Source organism: Ammodytes marinus (assembly GCF_949987685.1).
Source record: "Ammodytes marinus genome assembly, chromosome: 14".
NCBI lineage: Eukaryota > Metazoa > Chordata > Actinopteri > Uranoscopiformes > Ammodytidae > Ammodytes > Ammodytes marinus.
The window spans coordinates 28,234,954-28,259,463 of NC_137218.1; the positions used below are offsets into that span (position 1 = coordinate 28,234,954).

General features: G+C 40.4%; 1 protein-coding gene across 1 annotated transcript in view; it reads left to right on the top strand.

Annotated features, from left to right (window-relative positions):
- Window positions 1-19,151, top strand: part of LOC307261225 (scavenger receptor cysteine-rich type 1 protein M130-like) — a gene marked incomplete at its 3' end in the record, with an annotated part of 83,032 nt that extends 63,881 nt beyond the window's left edge. Inside the window, exons 17-18 of the mRNA XM_080041716.1 lie at window positions 15,230-15,532; window positions 18,847-19,151. Of these exons, the coding sequence (XP_079897842.1) occupies window positions 15,230-15,532; window positions 18,847-19,151 (608 nt within the window). The remainder of the gene's footprint in view (window positions 1-15,229; window positions 15,533-18,846) is intronic.
- Window positions 19,152-24,510: the final 5,359 nt, after the last annotated feature.

Below are 24,510 nucleotides of genomic sequence, written 5' to 3' on the forward strand. Positions count from 1 at the left end.
CGGATCACATCGTCAGAAATGTGCATTAGCCAATGAGGTCGCGTTCCTAGCATTAAATCCCTCCTCACACTTTCCCGATTGGTTACTGATACAAAGGAAAATACCATATTTGGATCCGATAACGCTGTGCTTGAGATCCAGGGCTTTCCAACAGTACCAAGATTATTATGTTTCATACAGCGGCCGCGCCCACGGTGCTGTATGTTACGTTAGAATGCTCACTTTTGACAAACTTTTTAGAAGCAAAATTCAGACGCAAGCAGTCAAGGTTTAGTAAAATAAACACCTAAAACATATATTTTGGACCTTTTATCCATACTAGTATGAAAGAAGACATGTTATGGAAGCTAAATAGACAAAAATCTCAAAATTGACCAGTGCTCAAAAAAACAATGTATTGCCTGCCGTGTCTCGCCTTAAATCACTATTGCTGGCTGACATAATTTTGGTGGGTGTTAAACGTATTTAAATGCTGCAACTCCATGGCTAATAAAAAAAAATAAAAAGGTGCATCATTACCATTAGACCAAACACACATAAACAAAAAAAAATATATATAAAACAAAAATTAAACTTCAGATGACCTGTCGTCATCAGCTGGCATCTCCTGAACATGATGCCAGAAACGCGAATTATTCTTTGGACCGTGACACTTTAACTTAACTGCTTTCCAGACAGAGAGCCACCCTGCGGTGACGTCATCATAGCCACTCTCTCGGCACCACGGAAAAACGCAGCACAGAGAGAGAGGGAAAGTAAGCGAAGTCAGATTCACTGCAAAAACTCGGCCTAAAAAAACAAGAAAAAAAAGTAATAAAATGAGGGATATTTTACTTGAAATAAGCAAAATTATCTGCCAACAGAACAAGAAAACTGGGCTTGCCAAGACTTCTTAAAACAAGATTATACAGTATCTCACAAAAGTGAGTACACCCCTAACATTTCTTCAAATATTTCATTATATCTTTCCATGCGACAACACTGAATAAATGACACTTTGATACAATGTCAAGTAGTCAGTGTACAGCTTGTATAACAGTGTAAATGTACTGTCCCCTCAAAATAACTCGATACACAGCCATTAATGTCTAAACTGCTGGCAACAAAAGTGAGTACACCCCTAAGAAAAAATGTCCAAATTGGGCCCAAAGTGTCAATATTTTGTTTTGCCATCATCATTTTCCAGCACTGCCTTAACCCTCTTGGGCATGGTGTTCACTAGAGCTTCACAGGTTGCAACTGGAACCCTCTTCTACCCATTCATGACGACATCAAGGAGCTGGTGGATATTAGAGTCCTTGCGCTCCTCCATCTCCCATTTTAGGATGCCCCAAAGATGCTCAATAGGGTTTAAGACTGGAGACATGCTTGACCAGTCCATAACCTTTACCCTCAGCTTCTTTAGCAAGCCAGTGGTCGTTCGGAGGGGTGTTTGGGGTCGTTATCATGTTGCAGTACTGCCCTGCGGCCCAGTTTATGAAGGGAGGGGATCATGCTCTGCTTCAGTATGTCACAGTACATGTTAGAATTCAATTAACTGTAGATCCCCAGTGCTGGCAGCACTCATGCAGCCCCAGACCATGACACTCCAACCACCATGCTTGACTCTAGGCAAGACACACTTGTCTTTGTACTCCTCACCTGGTTGCCGCTCCACACTCTTAACACCATCTGAACCAAATAAATGTATTTTGGTCTCATCAGACCACAGGACATGGTTGCAGTAATCCATGTCCGTAGTCTGTTTGTCTTCAGCAAACTTTTTGTGGGGTTTCTTGTGCATCATCTTTAGAATAGGCTTCCTTCTGGGATGACAGCCATGCAGACCAGTATGATGCAGAGTGCGGCGTATGGTCTGAGCACTGACAGGTTGACCCCCCACCCCTTCAAGCCCTTCAGCAATGCTGGCAGCACTCATACGTCTATTTTCCAAAGGCAACCTCTGTGTACGACACTGACCATGTGCACTCAACCTTCGTAAACCGGGCCGCAGGGTGGTATTGCAACATGATAACGACCCCAAACACACCTCCAAGACGACCAGTGGCTTGCTAAAAAAGCTGAGGGTAAAGGTTATGGCCTGGCCAAGCATGTCTCCAGACCTAAACCCTATTGAGCATCTTTGGGGCATCCTCAAACGGAAGGTGGAGGAGCGCAATGTCTTTAATATCCACCAGCTCTGTGATGCTGTCATAAATGGGTGGAAGAAGGTTCCAGTTGCAACCTGTGAAGCTCTAGTGAACTACATGCCCAAGAGGGTTAAGGCAGTGCTGGAAAATAATGGTGGCCACACAAAATATTTACACTTTGGGCCCAATTTGTAAATATTTTCTAAGGGGTGTACTCACTTTTGTTGCCAGCAGTTTAGACATTAATGGCTGTGTGTCGAGTTATTTTGAGGGGACAGTAAATTTACACTGTTATACAAGCTGTACACTGACTACTTTACATTGTATCAAAGTGTCATTTATTCAGTGTTGTCCCATGGAAAGATATAAAGAAAAATGTGAAGAAATGTGAGGGGTGTACTCACTTTTGTGAGATACTGTATATCTAGCCTCAAAAAACCCATACATTTCTTAAAACAAGTGAGTTTATACTTAAAACAAGTACATCTGTCTAGATACAAAGAACATATTTAAGTATTATTTTCTCAATATTTAGGAAAATGTGCTTAAATTCAGAATATGCTAGTGCCATAATCTTCAAATAAGGCTATATTTTAGGCAACATATCTTAAAATTAGTACAGCTACACTAAAAACAAGTACATTTGTCTTGATACAAAGACAATATTTAAGTATTATTTTCTCAAAATTAAGGAAAATGTGCTTAAATTCAGAATATGCTAGTGCCATAATCTTTAAATAAGGCTATATTTTAGGCAACATATCTTAAAATCAGTACAGCTACACTTGTCTAGATACAAAGAACATATTTAAGCATTATTTTCTCAATATTTAGGAAAATGTGCTTAAATTCAGAATATGCTAGTGCCATAATCTTTAAATAAGGCTATATTTTAGGCAACATATCTTAAAATCAGTACAGCTACACTTAAAACAAGTACATTTGTCTGGATACAAGAAAATATTTAAGAATTATTTTCTTAATATGTAGAAAAATATACTTAAATTTATCATTATCATCCAATGTTATTGCAGTATTCATGGAAATTAAGAAAAAAATAATTTATAATCTGAACTAAATGTGCCGTGGTGATTGCTTAAATAAAGATATGAATCTGAATCAATTTCTTTTCACTTCTTTATTGGTCTTCATGCATATGGGAAGAACCAGCACATGACTCAACAACTTATCTTAAAAGGGATATACAGAAATATGTCACATTATTACTGTGTGTTTGTGTTCCTAAAAGAAAAGAAATGTCACATTGCATGTGCAACCCTACTCAGTGAACTTTTTCCACTCTGCCATAGCCCTTTTGTAGGAAGAAGTCATATCACGGCCGTGGATCGTGTCCAAGAGGACTTCGGTCTGCAGCACAGACAGGAGTGTTGCGATGCATTTAGGATACGTAAGGTGAAGGGCATAATAACATGCCATGAGATACATTACACAGTCATAGATGTCCTCTTTTGTGAAGATTAGAACAGGCGTTGTTCCAATGGCCAGGATACAGTTAGTTTCGCAGACAACGACGACAGGGCTGGAGAGCGGTCTGGTCTGAAGAAAGGTGTTGGGGTCTTCTGCAGACTGACAAACACAAAAAGAAAAAATATGCTTACAATTCACTCTTTGTATCGTACGGTAAAATAATTGGAAAATTCTTAGGGTGTATTCACACATGGAAAGTCCGTTAGTTCACTTGCTTTGGTCCAGACCAAATAGAGTTTAGATTTTTTTTGTTTGGTGTGGTCCACTTTCATATTGCCCCTTTTGCAAGTGAACCAGCATTACGAAGCAAAACCACACGTGATCTGAGATCATTCATTCATTGGACGGACATTCTGGGGTGGAGAGAAGCAGGAAGAACGAAGTAAAAACTGCGAATTTATCATTGATATGATATGGGGTTAAAAATAATAAAAAGGCCTACATCTACCCTTTAAATAAAGAAGAAAAACAGAAAATTATTGTTGTTTCATATGGTTATAATATGTAGCCCCATGTCAATGCCACGTTATGTGGCTTGTAGCCTACGATGTGAAACATCATTTTTACTGTATTTTTGCTGCTGGACGCGCAGCTCGCGTGAAGTATAGGAAAAATCGATATAGGAAACTATCGATAAGATAGCGATTGCTGTATTCACACCTGCCTGAAAGATGCGCACCGAAGGCAGAAGTGCATCTGAGTTCGTTTCAACCAAACTAAACACGGCATGCGTGAATACACCCTTAAATACATGCAGAATTGTCTTACCCCGAGGACGTGGAGCATAGCCTCACTAGCATGTCCTAACTTCTTGGGTGGAACCACAGGTGATGGGAACATGTCTGGCAAAGCCTTCAGCAGGGCGAGTGACTGCTTTACTGTTAAAAACAAAAAAAGTCTCATTGTTTTCCTGCAACCAGTTATTAAACAAACATTAATACTTTTATGGAATTCTCCATTATCAGTATTCATATAACCTTTATTTATACACGTGTGATAAATGGAGGGGTGACCCTCATTTGCAATGATGTCGAGTCATTCACCTTTGTCCAGCAGTGGAGTTCTCATGACCCTTTTGAAAACTCCATAAAACTCTGCCTTCGCATAAAAGTCCCTCCACCGGGTCTTCATTTCAGTTATGAAGTGGGAGTTCCCTCGATTCAGGATCCGCTGGAGTTCATCCATTAGCTAACACACAGACAGACATAAGACAAAGAAATATTAATATCTAAAGTATAATTAAAATCTGGCTATAAAACTTTCTATGACAGTGAAAATATGGGGACCACAACTAAAAAATTTAATTGAATAGGTACAAACCATTATAGAATCTTTCTAGACTGAGATCTGTAAGAACAACCTGAACGAACCAAAACATCAAACCACTAACCAGGCTTAAGAAGCATATACATTGAATAGATCTGCTTACATGATCCAGTTCTCTGAAGCAGGGATAAGCTTGAAGGATATTGGTAGGCCTGTCCTGCTCCTTAGCGTCATCAGAGTCAATGAAGGCCCGTCTTGCTTGGAATTCAAGGTCCAGGAGCTGAGAAACATCCTTCTTGTTGGGTCTGGCCTTGGTTTTGTACATCTCCTGTAAAGTTTTATAATGTCTTGCCTGGTTCTGTGGGCTCTCAGTAGTTTCTGACGCTAGAAAACATAAACCACACCAATTAACATTTAAATGTAGCCTATCATTAAGACCACTATTACCATTTCTATACATTACAGTTTAAATGGGACATTAACAAACAAACACCCACAGTGATTAAAATAGGACAATAACATATGAGTAATCTAGAACAAGAACGGTTCAAAACAGCATGATGACATTGTAGAATTTTCTTAAAAATATGAAATTGTCCCTTGTTAAATATAATATTAAAAGTTGCATTTATACTGAAACGCAATCTACTGTTTCAATGTGTGTACTTACAATGAGACTGTTCAAACTCTGGGGAGCTGCAACTGGATGGTGGTGATCTCTCCAAGATCAAAGTTGAGGAGGTGGACTCGTCAGTGTCGGTGGACATCTCCTGGCTTTGTTGAAAGCTAAGGCTCCGTGGCCTCTTTCTTGAAGGAGTCGCCCCCTGCTTCTTTTTGGGGGTTGTCACATTCTGGACCCTTTTCTTAAGCTGTTTCTTCACAGATTCCTGAAAAGACAGACAAACGGAGTGTTTAATAAATCACATTAAACAAAGTCGTATCTGGAAATTAAGCCAAACCAGTACATGCATGTTGCCTTGATTAAACTAGATGAAACACATCCCTCCCATTTTAATTGGCAAATGTTTGCATTTTGACTGTCATGCAGTGGAAAACAATGCTACCCACAAGATGGACACCTGAATAGTGACTTACCCACTAAGCTCTAGTGGTCGCAGATCTGTCCCGAAGCATTGGGTAGTAGTCAATGAGACGCTGAGCCATTACAGTGAGTTCACGGCTGCATGGATACTGGAAGTCATCACCTGCTGCTCTCTTAATAGTATTCATGCTTGTTACTGTATTCCTGATTAATCGACAGCGAAGCTCTTTGGAAAGCATATATTCTCCCTCTTCTCCAGTACGCTGTTTTTCAAAAAAGGTGCTTCTTGCTTGCTCCAATTCTGTGTCTGTGTATACAACATACTGTGGGCTGACAAGCTGTACGATTCTGCCGGAACCATGTTGAGGCCTTGGGCTTGGAGAGGGGAGGGAGGGAGAGGGAAAGGAAACTGAGGGGTTGGGAGTGGGGCTGAAATCACTGGTCCCAGAGGAGGTGCCTGGTGTGCACAGGTCTGATTCCTGACCCTGTATGAAATATACATTTATTTTGTGGTAATATTAAGGCAAAGAACAGTACACTGTGACAACATACAAAAAAAAACTCAATTGTTAAAATGTATCATTACCTTATCTTCATCATGAGTGAGTCTCCAAATGGTTCGTCTTCTTAAGAAGTGCTCTGGCCCAGGAAAGAGATCACGCAAATCCTCCTTAGAGAGGCAGGGCAGCATGTCTGTACTTATATTAGCAGCTGAAAAACACATTTAATAACAGAGTAAATATTTAGGTTATTATGAAAGTTTTTTTATACATGCAAACAGTCAAAAGTAACATAACGCACTCCGAGCTTCTTTAAACGTCAGTGGCATTTTAATAGGCGCGCTGCCAACACGTCCTACCATAGGAAATGCATTGCAGACAGCCTCTCCGCCTTGAAAAAGCGCGTTTCATGGACACTAGGCTAAGGTTACAAAGGTGTAACTGATGTGTTAACTGAATCAGGATAACAACTCACACTGGGAATGGGAAAATAAAATGCATTTTTTTTTAAAGATATCAAAACTAGCCCCCCCCCCCCCCTCCTGATGTGTACATGCATGCACACTCGTGAGAAAACATAAAAACATTGTATTTTGATGAGGTTGTTATCCAAGCCATAGTAAAGACCAACTCAACCCAGAATGGCGAGGAGAAACTCGCTCCTGATGTGGCCATGGACGTTTTATAGAAGGATGTGGCCTGTCACTACACGATTTGAGGAGCCTGCACGATATGAGGACCGCATGTGCAGAACGGCCGCCATCTTGGAAAGCCCGCAGTCGCCTAGGCAACGCACGTCAGCGTCCTCACCCCCGCCCCCTCCTAAAGTTCCCCCGTGAGCACAAACTCAAACACACAAAGTCTGTGGGTCAGCGGCCCCTTAACTGAATTTAATTCCAACACGTAATCAGTAGCATGATTAATTGTTCTATCTTCATAACAAACTCAATTTCATGAAAATCGGTTCAGAATTGAGCGAGTTACAGTCTGTTTTTAGTGCAGTCTGTGGCTCTCCAAAACACTCTGAGCTAAGCAGGCTGTCAACGATGGCGGCCATTTTGCGCACGCGCACCTCATATCGTACAGGCTCCTCAGATCGTGTAGTGACATGGCCAATGGACCTATAAAGAAAGATATGGCCGACAAAAAAGAGTTTGGGGCGTTTCGCGCGCTTCCGCGTCCTGTGTGGTCCATGGTGTGACCCACGCACATTAATTTTAAAAGTTGAGGACGGCTTTTGCCTTCAAAAAGGGAAAGTTAATTGTTTAGCTTAATCGCTAAGCTAAACAATTCAATATATATTTAAGACCAATTTAAAGCTCATTTGCATACTGTGTCTGGCACTAAACCACTATTAACTAAACTGCAATTGGTCGATAGTGCAGTTATTAACAGCTTACGTCAACAATGTAACTAAGTAAACTCTAGCTAGCTAGTTTAGCATGCTAACGCAACGTGTTGCCCTCTCCCCCATAGTGCATTTTTTTAATGGTTAAAATGTCCATCGTGTAACCGTTTTGTAAATGTGCACTCTCCCCTCCCCCCAATAACTTGCTAGCCAACTTTCAAATTCAAATAAATGTTATCTGAGAGGTACAGATATAAACAAATATATAATTAATATGCAAGGATACAATACCTTTCAATACTGCAGTTGTTATATGATCCATGCCCGGATATATGGCATCTCCTCCACCGTCGTCCATCGCGTAGTTAAAGCTAATAACAAGATGAAACTCGCGGTCGTGCAGCATAGACGGCTTCTGACTGTGGAGTGTGGCGACGTGAAAGCCTGCCAACCAGCCACCAATGTATGTGCTAAAGCTAGCTACGTCACGTGCACCTGACCGCTTGCCCGCGCTTTCCCATTGGATGGTACCATTTCATAAAGAGGGGTTACGAGAAATTTTAAATATTGTTAATATAGAGAATATCATAAACTGATTCAGTCATGGGTGAAATTACTTCAATATATTTGAATATGCACTCATTCCACAGGTTATTCACAGATGTTATTATGGCGTATACACCTATATATAGAAAAAACTTGACTCACTGGCCTCCCCTATATAGCTAGATAATGGATAAACATCCACATTAAATAGTTGGGCAATAATTCACCTTCTGGTGTCCTTGGCAGACATTAAGAAAACAGAAGCCTCTTTTTTTTAATGTTGTCCCTTAATTTACACTAAAATGAAAAAAAAAAAAAGTAGATCAGGCAATATAACAAGTTGTGTTTTAAATGTGGTTTTGGCTATATCTCCTTTGTCCCATGGTCCAGTTTTGGACATTTAACCCTTCTTAATTGAAAAAATAATATTGATATAATAGGCTATTACTTTAAACATTTAATAATACAAAAAAAGTCTATTTTAATTAGATGTATTCTGTGTTGTTAGAAATATTGGTATTGTATGTATTATTTCACTACAAGAACACCTGTCCCTTGGGTTCACCATAATTTCCAACACACTGAACAAAATGTGAATTATGGAAGGTTTCTTATATGTGTACTAGGTGATCACAGCAGTCTTTTGACAGTATAGAGTACATGGCTAGAAGAGAAATTCAGCTCCATAGTGGGAACAGACAACCGTAGAAGCCAAGGTAAAGATTGGTTAAATCAAGAATGTTTATTGTTTGTCATTTCCAAACAACTAATATTTCCTTTAAATGATTAAATAATAATAAACATTTTATGATGTGTATTCTGAGTACATTTAATGCTAACTCTAAAAAAAGGACATTTCCAAGCTGATACAGTATTAGCAGATATTTCAAATAATGTGACAACATGTCATTTCCACCACTTTTCAATGTAATGAAGGACCTGTGGTGGAAATGACAATGGCGTTGTTATTAAATGCTTTTCATTTGGCTTATATAGGCTACCTAGAAAATATGCATAATAAGTTAAAGAGCAAAACAAATTTATTAGCTAACTCATATAGGCCTACATATTTTTCAACATTACTGTTTGTCACATGTAATTTCCAACACATTCTGTAATTTCCACCACACAGTCATTACCAACACAACACATATTTTGAAGTAAAAATCATAGACAATAAAAAAAAATAGCACTATTTTGTTTTATGATTTTTAAAATTGTTCAGCTATTGTTATGATTAAACTATACTGGTCTAGAAAAATCATGATCATCATGATTTTGCCACGTAAGAAATTGATTGAAGGTGCTGTAAACGAAATGGTTCTTTTAGCCAACTTCCTGTCAGTTACTGCAGTTAGCAGTCCCCTCGCTCGTCCCTACGTCACCACATTAATGCATTGCGGTCTTCAAGCAGCGAGTTATCTAGCATCATCTCAGATCCATAAGTGTGGATCTGGATGCATTGGGAAAGATTTTTACCTGCTCCGCCATTGTAGGCGCATAAACATTCACCCATCTGTCGCTCTGCACGTGCACCGGCAGTGAGACGGGTGCCGGTTTGTAGCGTTCTCTCTTCTGATTGGTTATCAGTAGGGGGATCCTCGAAAAGTTTATTTGCCGATTAGCCTACATGCAAAGCGTGTGACTGAGAGATCGACTCTATGAAATGCGCACATATAAGTGATCACTGTATGAATAAAGAGCTATTTAACACTTAAATTAACATAAATAAATCGCTTACTTTACCTTTAAGTTGATTAGCTAAAAGCATCTTCACAATGGTAAAATGTTAGCTTTAAAACCCTGAAAATAAATTATTTATACATCTGGTCACATCTGTCTGTGGAACTACTAAGATATTTTAAAAATGCGGGCTAAGTTCATAGTTTTGTTTAAAAACCACATTTATGCAGTGTGGTGGAGATGACGATTTCCTCTGAACAAGATGGAAAAATGATATATTATTTAAATAATTTCAGCAGCCACTATCAGGATATGTTTACACAAGATGGAGAAGTGAAACATATCAATACTTTCTCAAAATAACGTTTTCGATTTCTAAAACTTAGAGCAGTGTGTTGCAAGATTGACAATTAAACAATCAATTATTTGATTGTTATCTGTTTTTAATGTTAAGAGATATAATGCTTGAAATAAGACATTCAGATTTTGACTTAGCACTTTTGTACTTATCAGTATTGATCTAACACCTTTAGAATAAGGGTAATTCTCATTTTAAGCATTAACATACTCAGAACCAGTGAAAAAATCTCAACAACAAGTTATAATGCCTTATTAAGATAATTAAGGAATAAAACACTTAAATCAAGTGAAATGCTCTTACGCAAAAACTGCCTGGTAAGCAGAAATATCTTGACAGACAAAAAACAAGAATATTTTGCCTAGATTTAAGATATTTCATCTTGGCTAGATTTTAATTTTTGCAGTGTTAACTAAACATAATGAGCAAGCGTCAAGCCATATAATGTTTAACAATTATAAAAACAAAGCCTTAAGCGTTTATCTGTCTAAAAAGTGAGGCTCAAACACCACTACAAAGAATAGACTATTACTATATGCATGAAGGAAAAACTACAAAATAATAATAATAATAAATAAATCCAACCTTTTCCCCATATGTCCGTCGATTGGGTAATAAAACGTCCACTTAGTATTGTTCTAGGTCCCATCCTCCTGCGCGATCCCAAAAAGAAAAAAATATTCCATTTGTGAACAAAGTTCAAACGAGAACGTAAAGGAAAAGTAAAAAATAAACCTGACTCATCCATAAGCATAACCGTATTCTCCCCTCTTCTTGATGAGACAAAGGACATCCTTCTTAAACGTTCAAGCATCAAATAATAATCCCAGGACGAGTAATAAAAAATAACAAAAAAAGGGGGAGATAGAAAGTCTGTGGTGAAATTGCAATAGAGTCAAATCAGTAATCCAACCTTTTCGTAGGCTAAATTGGGGGGAGAGAGCAGGATCGCAGGAGGAAAGAAGGGTGAGTGAACCATCTTGCACGAGAAAGTATTCCAAAACATTTTGTTAACGCCACAATCCGATGGCAACTTCACGGCCGTCTGGCCATATGCGTAAAGAGGAGCGCGTTGCGCTAACCCAGGGAGTGGATGTAGGCGCATGCCTTCTTTGGATCATCAAATTCACGGCGACCCTCCGGCGCCCGGATGACGAGCAAAGCCGGGAATACCAAGGAGAACTTCATCCGTCGGTCATGGAGCAGTTTCTTGCATTCGTTGAAGCGCAGGCGTTTGTCAGTGACGATCTTGGAGTAATCGGGAAATACCATTATGTTATGCTCGTTCCAGGTAACCTTCCCTTTACGGGCTGCTTCCACGATGCGCTCTCTGTCCTGGAATATCAAGAATCTATAATCTCAAGAAGCAATAAGGGCCCTCGGTCTTGGTGTCTGGCCCGGTTCCGACTGACGCCTTGCTCCCGTCCTGTGTGCTCGGTCGATCTCCAGCCTCTAAGCGAAATCGATGTTCCATGTTTTTGGAATATTATCACAGAGGAAAGCCCGTGCATCGCCGCTCTCGCACTCCTCCAGGAAGCCGACAAAACGTAGGTTATTCCTCCTTTCCCTGTTCTCAATGTTATCGAGTTTTTGTCTAAGCAGCTCGACCTCCTCTCTGGTAGCGGGGGGATTCTCTTGTAGCTCCTGATTAGCTTCCTCGAGGAAGGTTAGCCGGGCCTCGACGTGATTAAGACGCTCGGAGATCTCTGTAAGCTTGTTTTCTACTGCAAATGTGGACCTTTTAATATCTTCCAGTTTCTTGTCTTGTGCTTCGGAGGTGTCTTTGATAAGCCTGGACATGTTGGCAAGCTCTCGCGCCACTATCCTATCGGTGGCAGTGGGAGTGTTGCTAGCTGCTGGCTCCTGTTGCGTGGAAGTGTCCGCATCGGCTTCATTAGCTTGTTCGTTAGCTTTTGGGCTAGCCATGGCAAAACTCGACAGCAACTGCTGGTTAATATTTTTTTTGTGGCCGCCTTTGGGCATTTTGTCCTCCTCGATCACAGAGTATACTAAGGTCCGAAAAAATCTGACTTTCGCAGTGTATTTAAAAGTTTCACCGTCAGGGCAGGCGGAGCATGTCTTTCAAGCAGCCATCTACATCACCTGCGTCACGTGACTCCACAATGTGACCGTTTTAAGGCGAGACACGGCAGGCAAAAACATCGTTTTTTTAAGCACTGGTCAATTTTGAGATTTGTGTCTATTTAGCTTCCATGACATCTCTTCTTTCATACTAGTATGGATAAAAGGTCCAAAATATACGTTTTAGGTGTTTATTTTACTAAACTTTGACTGCTTGCGTCTGTATTTTGCTCCTAAATTCGTCAAAAGTGAGCATTCTAACGTAACATGCAGCACCGCGACCGCTGTATGAATCATAATAACCATGGTACTGTTGGAAAGCTCTGAATCTCAAGAACAACGTTATCGGATCCAAATATGGTCATTTCCTTTGTATCAGTAACCAATCGTGAAAGTGTGAGGAGGGATTCCATGCTAGGAACGCGACCTCATTGGCTAATGCACATTTCTGACGATGTGATTCGCTAAAAGGCATCACGTGATGCTAGCCGCGGTAGCTCGAAAATCACAAAATAAAATGGGAAAAACGTCGAAAATATGCCAAACCAACACAAAAAAAATACTTAATCAATTGGCTACGGACACTACATGATCGCCATTTGAAGGGGAGAAGTGTTAAAGACATGTAAATCACGCCGATCACGTCGGAGAGACACAGACTGTCAGAGGATCAGAGGGGACATGGTGGGGAGAGAGAGCGTCTGTGCCGACTCCGGAGCAGGTTGACAGACAGTGGCTAATAATAAATGAATCACGTTTAAATTAGCATGTGGATGTAAATGTTACTATGCTATGGTTTATATGTTAAGCAGTGGTAGGCCTATATGGCATTGAAGGGTGTAGGGCCTAATTCAATAAATTACTCTAGCTATCATCAGTGATTATCAGCAGAATTCACGTTTTTATCTTTAACGGCCGTTTTCTCAAAATGAGCTTTTTCCAATACTCTGCGAAAGATATCTCAACTTCTAGACCACTGACATCAACCAAACTTTCTATAATCATTCATAGCACTATTTTAAAGGTTTTTACAGAAGGATTTGTTAATATATTGTTAATTGTCTGATTTATGATACATTTTCCTCCTAAAAACATGCCTAAAATGCATTTCAAAGACATGTACATAGTATTTTTTGATTTATTAAATGAAAAAAGGCTGTATCCAAAATCTGTTGTGTAAAAACCTTAGAAACTAATATGTGCTTAAAATAAAATAGAGATTTTAACTCTGGCTTTATCCAACATCTCAAATTTTTTCTCGAAAAATGACCCAAATTTACGCATAATTGGTTAAATATTGCCATATTTGCATATTTAATATAATACTAAAGAAAAACATGTAATACAAAAAATAATTGTGTTAGTGTCAGTAATCAACTGGCAAAGTTTCGTGATGATATCTACAAGTTAAAAAAAAATCCCTATTCACCTGGGGTGTCTCGCCTTAAATAAGTTAAATAAGTGAAATTTTTCTGAAGACATTTGTGTGGAAGCTAACATTCAGCTTGACTCTGAGCTAGACTGAGTTTTCTGAGACCCCCAAAACCAGGCCAGGTGCATAGCAAAAAGAGGCCCTTTCACCATGCTGCAGCAGGACCAATCTCTTGGCTGTATGTGTGATGTCATGATATCTAGTGTTGTGAAAATAAGTCAACCAGGATGCGTAAAGGACAGAGTTTCCAGTCAGGAGGTAAAGTTAATAAAGTGATATTTATTTCACCAAAAAGCAGAATAGATGGCTCCGTACAGTTAAGCGTGCACGGTCCTAAATATGAGAAGTCAACCTAGAGTTAAGTTCCCAGAAGAAGGCGCTTCGACAATATTTGCGCATAGTATATATAGGGATTCCTCTTGTGAGGTCCCATAGGTCAAAGTCAAAACATGATGCAGGCGGGGCGTACTTTACTATACGTGGCCTGGTTCCAGAGCACTGAGTATGGCCACTCAAACCGGCTCTCTCTCTTCCAGGGTTCATCTTCCTCTTCTTATCAGTGATGATGTGTGCATGTTTGTCGAGGTGCATTAAGTGGGGGCCCCTTGTCAATCTAATCTAATCTAGTGCCTGGTACATGTTCGACTGTTAATCATGTCAGTTGGCACATCTTGTCATGTAATAGTGTACATCTTCATTATGCAACTCTGTCTTATTCTAAGTGTGTGTGTGTGCGTTTTAAGGTCAACCAAAGTTCTTTCCACGTTTCACTTCTGCAATCCCACAGTGCTATGGGTCAGTATAAATACTACATGTGTCAGTTCTTCTTCTTTGTGCAAACAACCGCAATAAGATTGTCTGGTGATTTAAACTGTCTTACAGTGACTTCCTCACATCTAGGGTCTCCTGATTAAAGCTATAATGTGTAATATGTGTATATTCTAGTGCCTGTTGATTAAAGCTATCATGTGTAATATATGTATTATGAGTGGGCATCTCTAAAAGTTAATTTTCTCTACACTAGGCTTATATGAATTGTTGTTGGTTGTATGTGGTTAGGATCAGACAAGTAAGCAGTGTTTGCATTTAAGAGATAAGGTTTGCTAAAATGTATATTTTAATAAGCATATATCACTGTTTAACATTTATTTTTATTTGTTTGGGGAAGTCAACACGACATTCGGGCAAGTACAACATTACCTGTACTTGCCAAGTGCTTTTGAAACCTTAGTGTCAACCCCTGAATCTCAATCAATATTATCTCTCTCTCTCTCTCTCTCTCTCTCTCTCTCTCTCTCTCTCTCTCTCTCTCTCTCTCTCTCTCTCTCTCTCTCTCTCTCTCTCTCTCTCTCCAGACTCTGTCCGGTTGGTGAATGGTTCCAGCCTGTGTTCAGGCAGACTGGAGCTGATGTCTAACCAGTGGTGGTCCTCAGTGTGTGAAGAGGACTTTGACCAGTTGGATGCAGAGGTGGTGTGCAGGGAGCTTGGCTGTGGGGCTCCTTCAGGCCTCCAGGGGGCACTCTATGGAGGAGTGGAGGCTCCGATGTGGACCAAAGAGTTCCAGTGTGAAGGCAACGAGTCTGCTCTCATGGACTGTAGAAGCTCATCAACTAGAGACACCTGCTCACTAGGACACACTGTTGGACTCACCTGTTCAGGTACAAGAGGAGCTAAAGCTCTGATTTGGTTCATGTCTGTTCTACTGTAACACACTTTTATTATTAGGGCTGTGTCAAAAAATCTAAATATCGCGATACTTAGTTTCGCGATATCAGTATCGATTTTTATAACAAAAAATCGATATTTTTTTAAAACATTTGTTTATGTTTTTTTTTTTTTCAAGGCTTTATTGACAGTGCAGAGAGGGTAATAAATGCAGAGAACAACCACGGGTCAGATTCAAACCCATGTCTGCTGTCAGGCCTGAGCCTCTAGGACAGGGGTGTCAAACTCATTTTCACAAAGGGCCGAATTACGACATGATAATCACACGAAGGGCCAGACATGTCGCTTACTGACATGCCTTCTTTGTATTCCAAAAATCAAACAACATATCTAGGTATATAACCTGCGTACATACGGGGCATAGGCTAGGTTTCGTTTACATATTTTGGGGGACAAATTATAGGTGGGGGGTATGGGGGTGCTCCCCCAGAAATTTTTGTGCGTCAAACACTTAATTTCCTGTATTCTGGTAGATGTTTCTGTTTTCTGTGCCTTTTCTGCATCAATTTATTGTGGAAATGTCTTTATTTTTCTAAAGGAAAAGACAACATTCAGGTTCCTGGTGAAACAATTATAAAGGACTATAATGCAGTAAGGCTCTCAGGCATCCTGGATTGAGCGACAATATGTTTTCTCTTGGATTTTTCAAAACTTTCTGCACTTTCAAAACATATCACGTTTTTTTATTTTATTTTTTTATAGGAATCATGACCCAGCACCAGTGTTAACTATTTATGACACTTTACATTGGTAATGAAATGCAAAGCCACCATTGGAAATGAAAGGGGTGGGCTATCAACGGCTATCTAACGTTAGCTAGTGAGCTATATTGTAACTTGAGGCAAAAGTTAGGAACCAGATAATGTTAGCATTCTTCCTTAGATAGTTGACACAATCAACCATCATATTAGCATGCTATTTAGCCACATAGATTGGCCTATTTACAGCCATTAGAAAACTGACATCTTTTCTTCAATGCAAGTTCATCAATTCATGGCTTAAAATCCTGAGCTGTGGAACTTCCAGCAGACATTCCTAGTGGTAAGCTGTGCGACTGTCCTAACAGTTGGGAGCGTGTGTGACGTGGGGATATGGCACAGGCTCCGCATGAGAGAGAGAGAAAAAAAAAAAATATATATATATATTTTTTTTTTCGCGGGCCGAATTTAATGGAATTACCAAATTGGTTCGCGGGCCAGATTAAATATTGAAACGGGCCAGATTTGGCCCGCGGGCCAGAGTTTGACACCCTGCTCTAGGATACTGACTATTGAAGTTAAATCAGTTTTGTTTATAAGAACACTTAAGATTCACTGTGTCACAAAAGCACACAGATGTGTTTTTATTTTCATTGTGTCCTGTACAGTTAGTACAAGAGTGAATTGGATTTGTTATTTTGATGTTATGGCAGCTGCAGCAGTGTTTGATCATTTGCCAAAACCAGAAAAAAAGGAAGAAAATAGTAAAGGAAGTTGTGAATGAAATATTTTTTGTAACGGTTGGGTCTGGAGGACACAGGCGCGGAGACAGTATAAGTAAAAGATGATTTATTTCAGGAGAAACCAGCAGGGTGTTAGGACCGTGACCCGGGGAGGGGAACTGGCTGGCATGGGGGTCCAGGGAGAGAGCAACGGGGCAAGTCCAGGGGGCTGATTGGAAGCAGTCTAGAGCAGGCAGGCAGGAGGGGTCCGAGGAGTAGTGCTGGAGAGTTAGGGCTGGAGCTGGTGGCTGGAGTCAGGCCGGGAGAACTGTGGGAGAAACGGGTTAACCAGGAAAAAATGCAAAAACGCGGAGCTGTAAACAGGTGAGCAAGAAAGAGAACTGACTGTATGAAAACAGAAGCTACAATCTGGCAGTGTCTGGAAGGTAGGCCCGGGTATATGTAGAGCAGTAGATGATGATTGAAGGCAGCTGTGAATGTTGGTAATTGACTCCAGCACACCTGGCTCCACCCATATAATTAGCTCAGCACAAAGACAAGGGTGAAAGGGAAAACACACACAAGGCCAAGGGGCCCAAGCGGGATCATGACATTTTTGACTTTATTTGTCTGTGCAATTATCAATATATTGTGCTGTTATGTTTGACAAGGCAACTTGTTTATGGAATATCGCAATATATCGTGATATATCATATCGTGACCAGTGTATCGTGATACGTATCGTATCGCGAAGTCCTTGACGATACCCAGCCCTATTTATTATTCTATGAGAAATAAGTGCATTCAACAATGTTAACACTAGCCTGGTGCAGCCAGCCTGACCTGGTCTGGCCTTTTGCCAATCTCCGTGGGGAGGAGTCTGGTCAAAAAGTGACCGGGCCAATCGGGACCTGCGTTCTGACCTTATGATATAGTGGAAGGCAGCTTCTGACTGGTTCATGTGGTCGTCGATCCAGTCTCATCTCATGAGCTTATTATTTTATCCATGTTGACTTCCTAAACTACCTGAACCAATCAGGGGTTGCCTTCCACTAAAGGACAGAAAGTGGGGAGGGTCCGGTCTGACTGGAGGCTAGATTGATGACTACGGTTGCGTTCCGAATCGCATACTTTCTACTATATAGTATGTAGAAAAAAGATTTAGGATGTCCCGATTCTTGTGGCCAGATTTAGGATGGTTAGAATACCCGGATGGTCTACTTCATGCGGCCAAGATTGTTAGTGTTGAAAAGTGCATCCTATTTGGGCGATTCTGACCCACAATCCAGTGCGCACGTGAAGTGACGTAACATCGACGAAGCCTATAGGTCCATGTTATGAAAACAAACGGGGATGCGACGGATATAAAAGCAAGAGGCAAGATCAAGGCGCAATGTTATGATGAAATAAGAGAGAAAAGTATGTCCCAATAGTATGTCTACTGCATCCTAACTAGATTCTTTTTATCGTCGGATGTAGTATGTAGAATAGAAAAAAGAAAGAGTATGCGATTCGGAACGCAACCTACATGAACAAATCAGGGGCTGCCTTCCACTAACAGACAGAAAGTGGGGAGGGTCCGGTCTGACTTTAGGCTAAATTGATGACTACATGAACCAATCAGGGGTCACCTTCCAGCAACCTACCAACAGGTAGGTCATTTAGAAAAGGTGACCTCATCTTGTCAAAAACCCACTCACTCCCCTTCAAAAGATTTCTCCAAAACACTTGTTAACATTTAGAGGTCTCTATTTGATTGGATTTGGTTAATTCCTGTTCTACTTAGACTTTAATATTTCACTCATAACCCTCTTGTTTCCATTTCAGAGCCTGTGCGGTTGGTGGGAGGATCCGGTTGTTGTGATGGGACCCTGGAGCTGAAACACCAGAACGAGTGGAGACCGGTTCACGACTGGCGGTTTGACTGGACCCTTAGGGAAGCAGCTGTAGCCTGTAAAGAGCTGGACTGTGGGTCTGCTGTTAGAATAGAATGGACAGAGGATTCCACAGACAGGCCGGTGTGGGGCATCAGATCTGACTGTGTACAAACTGGGTCTGCTTTAAGGAACTGTGTCAAACCATATTCATCCCAATTCACACTAGGGCTCTTCTGTTCAGGTAAGACTAGTTAAAGTAGTTGCAGAGGACTTAGGAGACTTTACCTTTGCATCTCTTTAAAAATCAAAAATCTACATGTTGGATAAACCCAGAGTTAAAAACTTTTTTTTTTAAATACATAAATAAAAATAAATCCTTTGTACAGGTCTTAAAAATGCATTTCTTGGCATCTTTTTAGAAGAAAATTTCTTATAAATCAGACAATGACCAACATATGAACAAATACTTCTCTAGTACTAACCTTCAGGATAGTGCTAAGAATGATTATGGAAAGTTTAGTTGATTTAAGCGCTTTAGGAGTTGATATTTTTGGTTCAGATTATTGAAAAAAATTAATGTAGAGATAATGGCCATTACAGATGGTTGTATAACAGAAATGTACAGATGCAAACAAACAAGGTTTAGTCAAATAAACACCTAAATGTACATTTTGGAACTTTGATTTATACTAGTATGAAAGAAGGAAGCAAAATTAACTATTTCAAAATGGACCAGTGTTTGAAAAATTATATGTTTCCCTGTTTCGCCTTAATTGATGTCAATGGACAAAGTTGAGGATGTGTTCACTAAGTTTATTTAGGATTACTCAAAGTCAACGTGAGTTATGAGCATATTTGTGATATACAACTCCTACATGCAGGGTTTTTCCTGCATAGAGAAAATGTTGGCGCCCCCCAAAGAGGATTTACCCAGCGCCAAAGGAAAATCACCAGTGCCAAAATGATACAATTTGGGAATAAATATAGCCATTTAAAACCTCTCCAAATTCAGCCCAATTTAAGTCATCCTTCTTAAGGGGCTGGGCAATAACTTGAATTTGAATTTCGATTACTATTACGGCTTCCCTCAATCATGAAACAAAATAATCGTAATTAAACTATAATTTTTCCGCATGCCGGGGCATGCAGGCCATGGACATATAAAGAAATGGACACCGTATTGAAACATGACGCCCATTCATTCCAATGAAAGCTGCTCATTGGCGCAGAGAAGCAACAAGGAAGCGGCCATACTGCTCTCATGTGGCCCTGGCACACCCCTAAAGCATGACACGAGCAGTGTAACGTTATAATATGTCCGTGCATTAAGCTAAGCGGGACGAGCACAGTTGCATTGTTTATCGACCATGGAAGTATAAATTACTAATCCCCGATGATTCTCTTATGTAATCTTTAAATTACAGCCCGTCGTTGTAAAGTAATAAACAAAGATTCCTCCCGCCATCGGAGGCCGGGCCGGCCGAAGCAACGGTTGTTTCACTACGGCTCCTTTTAGCGGCTACACGCCTAACGGCTAAAACTGAAAATAAAACGGCTATAAAATGCTTTCGGTGGCGTTTTGAAAAGCGGAAACTTCCATTCTATTAGTACATGGTCTAAAGAAAAGTATGAGCCTTTGATTGATATCCAGAAAAAATGTAGCGGAGATACATTCTTGTTTGACAAAATTATATTGGGAATGAATGGGCCAGGGCCACTATGATCTCCATTTTGTTTTACGGATCCGTCCCAGACAGTCAAATGCCTGTAATACCAGGCGTGGCCACCTGTCCATGCTGGCTGCTCGGAGAAGGCAGCGTCCTGGGGGCCTGATCAGGGCCCCAGGACACTGCCTTTTCCGAGCAACCAGCATGGACTAGTGGCCAACCCATTAGTACTGCATGCTGTGAATGGGAGCTTATTTTCCATGAAAGCCCTAAGGCAGATTTTCCCGTCCACACCAATACAAGCGGCGAACAAGATTGTGTCGCCGCAAAATTTTTCTGGATATCAATCATAGGCTCAAACTTATCTTTAGACCATATACTATTAAACCTGAAGTTTTTTCATTTCAAAACGCCACATCAAGCGTTTTATTAGCCCAACGGCTTTTAACGGCTTTCAGTTTGTTTTCGAGGGAGGAGGAGGGAGTGGGCAGCCCGCTACGCTTGCCGCCCGTTGCCGCCCCCTCTTTCTTGATAGGTCGATGGCGCCACTACGTCATACACTCGGGCGTGCCAGGGCTCTCATGAAAGCAATATGGCAGCTTCCTTGTTGCTTCTCTGCGCCAATGAGAAGCTTTCATAGGAATGAATGAGCGCCATTTTTCAATACGGTGTCCATTTCTTTATATGTCCATGGGCCTGATGCAGGCTTGTAAATGCAGCGAACCCTTCTGCTATGCGCTCCGCTCGGCCCCTCCCTCACCTAATAGTTTAGCTATCGGCTGGTCCAGAGAGAAGGAGGGAGATGTTGCGCATTGCCGGGTGTTTTGAAAAACTTCGGAGGACGGCAGTAAGTCAGCCTTTGGTCGAGAGGAAAGGTAAAACTAATTGTGTTGTCTGAAAACACTTCAGACTCACAACAGACTAAAATAACGTGCAAGATAGCCTATGTCACACGCGGACACTGTACAATGCAACTGCCTATCCAGCCAGCTCCTTGAGATATGATGCACTCATATTCCTGCTAGCAAAATACATGCCCTATTAACACCATTTGCAATGTGTTATTTTTATTTTGACATTTATTTTATTCAATTATTAAAAATATTTTTCACTTATTTAGCCTATTTCTATTTTCCTTGTTTTCAGTTCAATTAGGCCCATGTTTGAAGTCCAAAGTCATTGTGTTAATAGAAACAACCTTGTTAAAAGTTAAATAAATGCATGATGTTCTTAAATTAATGATTAACTGTCTTTAATAATCGTGATTACACAATGTCAATCAAAATAATCATGATTATGATTTTTTCATAATCGACCAGCCCTACCTTCTTGCAATTTCCATGGTTTTGATCAATTAGAAACAATTACATTATTAAATAGGTAGGCCTAGTCATTATTAGTATTTTGACTTCATATCTACAGGTTCTTTATTGTGATTTTATCAGTCAGTGAGCTCCATGGTAACACAGTGATTGACAGGTTGACTGAAATGCTCTTTATCTGGACAGAAACTGCCCTCTCCCAACCCCACACCCCTCTTAAAATACACAAACGTTTTGCCTTTACTGTTGCACATAGTCGCGACCCCCAAAAACTCGGTCCGCGTATACTGACCCCCCAAAGGCCCATTCTGAGCCAGGAAAAACCCTGTACATGCACCAATCCATACTCAACAATTACCTCGCTAAGTTTGTTCAAAATATGTTGTGTATGCAAGAAAATGCATAAATAGAAATGCAATGTTGGTTTAATTTGTCTTCTGATTAAAACTAAACGGTTGAAACAAGTTGTAGAAGCCTCCTGCACTTAATGTCTTGCTTTCACTGGCTTCCTAAACAAATGCACGCACTAGCAAAGATACACAGAATAAAGTGATCAAATATTTATAACATTTTAATTATTATTATTGGCAGGGATTATATACAAGCCTGGAAATCCAGACCCTGATATCTTGAACGATAGAGGGTCTGGCCACGATCAATAGTAATTTCCAACTCAAGGGGCGGCTCCTACTCGTGCATTTCAAATGCCACTGCACGCAGTTGGATAGCACTACAACCAATCAGAGCGATGCACAAGGTGACGTAAGCCCCATTCGTTTAGCGAACAGCTGTTAAACTGTTAAATTAAACGTTTGCCGTTGTCGGTCGGCAAAACAGAACATTCCACTTACTTGCTAATGAAAGATTTGAGTGCCGTCTTCCAAATCGTTAAGGGTCGAGGCCAAAGCAGTCTCAAACTCACACAACATATCCGCAGCCATCTTTGATGTTTACTATCACGGCTTCGACGTCGCATGCACGTCATATCGTCATCCGGTTACGTCCTTCCCAGAGTACCATATAAAGGGCTCTGGCGCGCCCATATTAGATAGAACCAATTGAAACGTGAGCCCAGATTTCTGGTCTTCTTGATAAAGCTTCAACGGAGCGTGGCCAGACCAACAGGCGCAGCAAATTTAATTTGCCAGCGCCTAGTGGCAGGTCTGGGAATGCCAGGCTAATTATATACACCAATTAAAACAAACTTATGAAGAATGGGGGGAGCGGGTGTTCTGTCACCCGAGGGGCTCCGTAGGTTTGTGTTCAAAATTCTGGATTTATTTAAAATGTTGAAAGCTCCCTCCAGAGCCACAGAAGACATGCAACTAATCTTTTCACCTGCTGTGAAGTTGTCCTTGTCCCTAGTAAACCAAAGATCATGTATTAAATGGTGGAATGCATAATAGTCCTATTGGAACACATTAGTCACTGCATCTTCCATGCATCTTCCTGGAAGACTTTTTTGAGGCAATCTTCATATGAAAGCTAGCAGCTGCCATGTCCTCTGGAGCTCAAAACCTTTTTCTTGTTTAAAATCTTGGACAGGGATGGGCAGCTTTGATGAAAGGGAGGGCCACACAAATTGTCACTACTCTACAAGAGGGGCCAGATATCAACATGCACTTCCACCATTATAACCTTGTAATTTGGCCTATAGCTAACCAATTTAATAAACAGAACGAAATATAAACTTGCAATCAAAGCTTATTATCCCAATTTTCAAAAATCCCAGATGATTTGGCTCTCTCAAGAACACATGACCCAGACAAGGCTCCCAAGTGGGCCAACCATTTTAACATTTCTGTTTTTCATAAGAAAAGTCAACATTTCAACATGGTTAAGTTGTGAACGTAACACAGAAACAAACATCCACATTCCTGAGTCATATATTACATACACTTATGGCCTCTCCTGCTGGCGTACAATAGACTGAATGTCAATCTCAATATTAGTGCATCCAATCTGCATGAGCTGAAAGAGTGTCTCATCAGTCAGTCGGTTTCTTTCTTTGGTAACACTTTACAATAAGGTACACAAAATTGTAGTACCTACTACATAGATATGTGTTACCTACTACATCGTTTTTTTTGTGCTACCTAACAGTTTTTTTGTGTGTTATCTACTACATAGGGGTTTATTTTTGTTGGTGTAATACCTAACACATAGGATTCACCATCCTGACTTATCTAAGGCTGCAGTTTAGAGAATTAACTGTCAACCCTTTTTGTAACAAAATTTATGAAAACCCGTTATGCAAAGCTGTGATGTAGACAGTTTTTATTTAAAGCGTTTTCAATTATAAAGCATAATTTATTAACATTTGATCATTTGGCCAACATTAATAGACAAAACGTGAGCCACCTCTTCATCTGCAATCTTCTTACACCTGGTCTTCATCTGCAATCAACTCCTCTTCATATACTCCTGTATTCTCTGCAGTCAGCTCCGGATCATATTTCACACTCCCGTGTACCCCCGGATCATTCACTCCAGCCTGCCTGCCTCACTCTCTCCCCTGCTTCCCCATTCACCAACAAGCCATTTCCCAGCCCCGTTCCAGGTCTGTTTTAACTCCAGTCTGTGTCTGCTTTTAAGGATTGCTTAGCCATTAACTAATCATTAGTA